Raw genomic sequence first — 5,612 nt, 5'->3', positions numbered from 1 at the left:
CTCATGTGACAAATGATTTTCGACGTTATTTTTTTTAACTTGGGTTCAGAGCAGTGCTTGATGTTATCTGATTTAAGGAAAGATCACTTTTTGATTTTTATCCTGAATTTTGCAAGCACAACAATATAAGAAAAATTGCATATAATTTTCATTATTGTTACATCACTTAAAAAGACACATTTTTTGTTCTATATATACATACATTACGTATGTACTGCTGATATGAGGACTTACCTGCAAAAAGTTTGTAGAAATGGCAGCGGTTGTCTCTGAGACAGTAACATTACTAGTTTTCTATGAACATTTCCATCGGTGTTTTGGTTATGAAAGAAACATTCTGTATATAACATACATCAAGACTTCAGAAAATCTTAATACCATGTACATGGTAGCACTTTAAGACATACATTAATTTTTGTTCACAATGAGAAATATACTGTGCAATAATCTCAGTATGATATGTTTTATCATCTCACTCTACTAAAATGCGTCACTCATCGGAAACTTCAGTCTTAGTATTGGTATTAATTTGCTCTATGTTAGCCCTCAGTATGTGTTGTAGAAGTCAAACAAATTTTAATTAGCTATGTCATTGCTTACTAGTAGCCTAAAAGCCAATGAGAATAAATTCACATAAAATGAATTTTGATCAATATTTGATCCTTTAATTAATGAGAAACATACAGACATAATAGTATATTACTATAAACGCGTGTTACACAAAATACATCGGAAGGTAAAATTGCCAATTCTGTATTTCCAAAAATATATCAACGACAACTAGTTTATTAATGTGGATGAGTACAAAACTATATGTTTTCCATATTATTAGCATACTTTTAGAAGTTCAGGTTTAAAGCACTTTCAGTTTTATAAGACAAATAGAAAAATGGTCAAGCAGGATTCCTTTATAGAAACATTCCATTAGTTATACATTTTAAGAGTTCTAGTAATATGCATGTAATATATTTAAAGAAAAATACATCTTCAAGAATTTATCTAACCAGAAAATTTTCAGTATACTGCATTATACAAAAGAGACCATGATTAACAATCAAGTATGATACTCTATGTGGTAAGGAAACAAAGCATTGATTCCTCTCACTGTATAAAATGTGGTTTTGACACCTTTTTTCACTTAGTTCTTGGAAAAATTCTATAAATAAATTGTAACAACCAATAAACTGATAGTTCATTATATCATATCGAATTTTAGTGCAGAAAGGCACATTTGTATAGGCCATACATTATTTACCACATATAAATGTGAATTCCATGATTACAACAGCCTAATTTAACCGAAATATCTACTTCTATTTCCAGTTATATATTTTTTTTAATTCTCCTTTCTAACTACAGTAATTCGACAATAAAAATAATCTGACTGCTGTTATATCTCCAAAACAAGTGTCCATATTAAGCTTATGCTTAAAATAGTGTTGTATTATGTCGAAATTCTAGTAACATAACCATTTTTTTCGTATTTCTGCTGTTGGACATGAACATTTTGCTTAGGTTTTTAATTCGTTAACTGGAATGCGCGAAGCAACAATATCAAAATTATAAATTTACTACCCACTCATCAAAAAATACGTATTCGTCATCATGAACGATATTTTCATCAGTATTCTGGCCATCCAAATCCAAATTATCCATTTCCTTTGTGACAGTGGCAACATTAGCCTGAGTGGTAACTGATGTGGCATTATCCTCTTCGGGTTGTATCTCTTGCATGCTTTCATATTCCCCTGCCATTAGCTGACTCAGTGTAGACATATCTTGGTTTTGCAGATGGTCTTCTGAAAAAAAAAGAACACACACACACACACATTAATAGTGTACACCATAGTTATTGTAATAAATGACATGTGGTAATGGATCCTGCAGAAGATGTAAAGAAATATACACTAAAAATATTTTAGCAGTAAGACACCTGAAGGATACATCATGTAAGGCCACCAATGGCATACTGTGCATATTTGGCTTTAAGAGATATCACAAGAATCATTCAAGAATGGTAAACAAGCGAGGTCTGCCAATTATTGTAATTCTTGTGAGCAACTCCATTGTTTTCTCTGTTAACTGTGTATCAAAGGCAGAAGATTTTGCAGACATCTAACAAATTATTTGCTACAGGTAACTCACTGATAACTAGTTTAGTACAGCACAGCCAGTAAGTTTAAATATAGTGAAAAAAGTTAAGCTAAGTAGCAAAAAAAATACAAGTAAAGAAATATTTCTCAGGTACTCTATGCTGTGCAGTGCTGTTAAATTACTGCAATTTCCTGTTATGTTGTATTCTGGGCTGTAGCAAAATCTAAAATGACATATCTTGATGCACATCTGTGATTCATGAACTAATAACATTCATGTGTGAAAATTCATATTTTTGCTAATTATTACTGATTCACCTAGAGTTTCTGAGTTCCCGAAATACAGCTTAACATACTGTAGAAGGTTTACAATTATGGCTGTGCACAGTTTCATTAAGATTTGCGTACGGAAAATTTAAATATTATCATTAGTCTCAATTGGTTCAAATGGCTCTAAACAGTATGGGACTTAACATCTCAGGTCATCAGTCCCTTAGACTTAGAACAACTTAAACTTAACTAACCTAAGGGCATCACACATATCCATGCCTGAGGCAGGATTCGAACCTGCGACCGTAACAGCAGCGCGTTTCTTGACTAAAGAGCCTAGAACCGCTCGGCTACAGCGGCTGGCCAGTCTCAAATTGGAATTTTATGTATGTAGCTGAAACTGATAATCACTGCAAGTCTGTATCTAGTAGCGCAGTTTTACATTGGATATCGCTTACTGAGTGCTAGCACATAATTTGTTATATGTTTTCATATTGTTTTTAAGACAACTCGTTCTTATAAACGCTAGGGAAAAGATTTGTCCTTGTATGTAGCAGAAAAGTGAACAGATCTTATAAATAAATTTAGTTCGTTGCTTCTCAGTAAGTACGAATGTAAGTTCACATCGCTGTAATTTCTGCACAGAATAGAAAACTAATGCTGAATGTGTATAAAATACACGAAATATTATTAAATACAGAGTGCTCCAAAGGGAAGATTTAAAACTGAAATGGCCAAGTCAGATTCTAATTCGTGCTGCAGTCTGTACTATCTATATAACACATATGTACTTCAGTATGCTTAGGTTGCTTTACTATTTTCTAATTGTAAGTGTGTAGTAGTTCAGTATGCATCACGCTCAACAAATTATCATACATGTTCCACACATGGAATTCTAAATCTAGCTTATATAGCTTATCACATTCTAATGAAGTACGAATTGTGTTAGTGATTAACGAAGGTTCACAGTGATTGCATAACAAAATTACTTTCAATCTTGTTGGCAGCAGTGTATTCAACTGTTTCTCCTAGATAGTGGCAACGACATTTCCTGATTTGGTAGCTCCTTAGTACAACTCATGAATACAGGAGCACAGTTACAGGGAGCATTACATGCTTAAAATGCTAACGAAGAGGTTCATAAGCATTACGTTATACTCACTGGGGTCTGTGGCGGCACTTTCATTGTATGTGCGTTTAGCTGGATATGATGCGTCTCGTTGATCTGTGATTCCTGACTTTGAGGGATGCTGACGTGAACGTTCTGACTGTTTGTCCGACTGCTTTGAACGCTTGCGTTTTTGAACACCCTGCGGTCTTTTGTTGCGAACATGTTCTGGCTCTCTATGAAACTCGCCACACTCATTACCCTGAGGAATGGCATCGTATAGCGTGTCATCAATTACCAAATATTCCCCAGGCTGACCATTTACGACACGTACAACCACACGAGTATCAAGTTGTCCTTGCCACATCATAACCCTGTGGAAGTACATCTGTACAAGGTGGTTTAAGGGTGATGTTGCATGTAAGTAATCTGGGTACACTGGCGGATTGAAATGGGGGTGTGGGGGGTAGACGTCTTGCTCACCACCTAGAAAGAAAAGGGGATGTGGCAGTTCATCGAAGTTAGCCGGATTACAGAGAAACCCATCTGGAAAGTGCAACTGAACATGGATCAAGCGCGGAGATTGACCTGCCACGGAAGGATCTGCTTGTGCATCAGGAGTATTAAGAAGAATATCAAAGCCAATCTGGTACCTAAGGTAGTACGGAAGCCAAGGGAAGTAGCACATAACCGCGTTCTGTCCTAATTCATTGGGAGCCTGTGACGACATAATGCACTATAGAGTGATCCAACTGATACTATGAAACCGTCCGGACCTCGCGCAAAGCACTGAGACGTTCTTCGAATAGCTCACACAAGTCGCACTATGCACGGAGATCTCACTCGAACTGAATGACAGCTGCGCTCTTTGTGAACTGTTGGAGGAGTCTCGGAGTGGGGACACACAGGCAGTGGTGGGAGATAGCTGCAGTGGGGGAGCTACAGTGTGGTGGAAGCTACAGGGTGGGGGAAAATACGGGGTAGGGGAAGCTCAGGCAGGGCCCCTGATACAAAGCTTACTCACTCTTTGTAGTTTCCATATCCAGTCCCATGATAATCTTTACATCAAAGGTGAGTAAGGCTGGTCGGCAGTCCCAAATGACAATGTTCGACAGTCAAAAAGAGTGAAATTTACTGTGAAATTCCAAAACGAAAAATTTTCTTGGGTATGAAATGACTGACCCTATGTAAATAGATTCATCTATTCGTTTTAAGAATCCATTATATGTACTACAGGGTCATTATTTTACATTATTTTATTCTGGACCATTTTCAGGCTGTCTGTATTACAATGAAATAACATTGCAGCATATGGACACACAAGTACTGACATACAAACACTGGAAAATAAAGTTTTAGTCATTGAGGGCAAGAAAAAATTAATTTCAATAATCTTTCGTATACATTCTTTTTCTTGAAATGTAAACTCTTACTGCTGCGTGTTACACACGATAAAATTGCACCTCTTTTCTGGGAAATTTTACGCAACACAGCAGATAAGATTATCTTCTAAGGTAAATGAAATGAGTCTTCAACCTACTGTACCACCATCAACAAACTGAGATATTCGACAATACAGCTGTATGATTTTTATTTTTCCTTTTTACCTTATGAGACCAAAGCAAATAAACAACAAAATTTCACAAAGGGAAATTCGCGGTAATTCTTCCTTAATGAAATAACTTCTTACGAAAAACACTTACTTGTAATCCGTGGTGATTATTAATTTATTGTTGCTCTATATTAATGAATAACCATCCAGAAGTAAAAAAAATGACAGTTACGTAGTACTGTTGTTCTAAACAACACAGTATTCGTGCACTATCACATAGGATGCTGGAATCATCTGATAATGTGTTTCTCCATTCCGAGTCTAGTTATATGGAATGGCTCTGATTTGCTAAGTGGAATAAGTGGAAACCTTATTGTGTTGAAGTTATAAACAAATATGGTCTTAATTTTTCTAATACAATCATTGTTTTGACCACGGAAACGTTTAAAATAGGGAACGTTACAGTTTCTTTATTAACATCTTCCATCAAAAGTGAATTGATGCCCACTTTAATACGTAAACATTTCTTGAAATGATTCTGAATTTTCAGATGAGCATGCGGTAACATTTGTCAGATGTTGTTGTAGGC

At 35.7% G+C, this 5,612-nt stretch overlaps 1 protein-coding gene across 1 annotated transcript; it reads right to left on the bottom strand.

Annotated features, from left to right (window-relative positions):
- Positions 1–1,028: 1,028 nt before the first annotated feature.
- LOC126184664 (uncharacterized) lies at positions 1,029–4,291 on the bottom strand. Its single transcript, XM_049927146.1, has 2 exons — positions 3,526–4,291; positions 1,029–1,799 (listed from the first exon to the last, which is right to left on the bottom strand). The coding sequence occupies exons 1-2, from the start codon at positions 4,199–4,201 to the stop codon at positions 1,561–1,563; spliced, it is 915 nt and encodes a 304-aa protein (XP_049783103.1). The 5' UTR covers positions 4,202–4,291; the 3' UTR covers positions 1,029–1,560.
- Between the last annotated feature and the right edge of the window lie 1,321 nt (positions 4,292–5,612).

This window comes from Schistocerca cancellata, chromosome 4, assembly GCF_023864275.1.
Source record: "Schistocerca cancellata isolate TAMUIC-IGC-003103 chromosome 4, iqSchCanc2.1, whole genome shotgun sequence".
Classification (NCBI taxonomy): Eukaryota; Metazoa; Arthropoda; class Insecta; order Orthoptera; family Acrididae; genus Schistocerca; species Schistocerca cancellata.
This window is presented reverse-complemented; position numbering and strand designations above follow the sequence as displayed.

Excerpts from the sequence above, each read along its gene's own strand:
- LOC126184664 (XM_049927146.1), bottom strand. The coding sequence starts at position 4,201 with ATGTCGTCACAGGCTCCCAATGAATTAGGACAGAACGCGGTTATGTGC. Across the intron at positions 1,800-3,525 it reads AAGTGCCGCCACAGACCCCA|AAGACCATCTGCAAAACCAA; the intron begins GTGAGTATAACG and ends TTTTTTTTTCAG.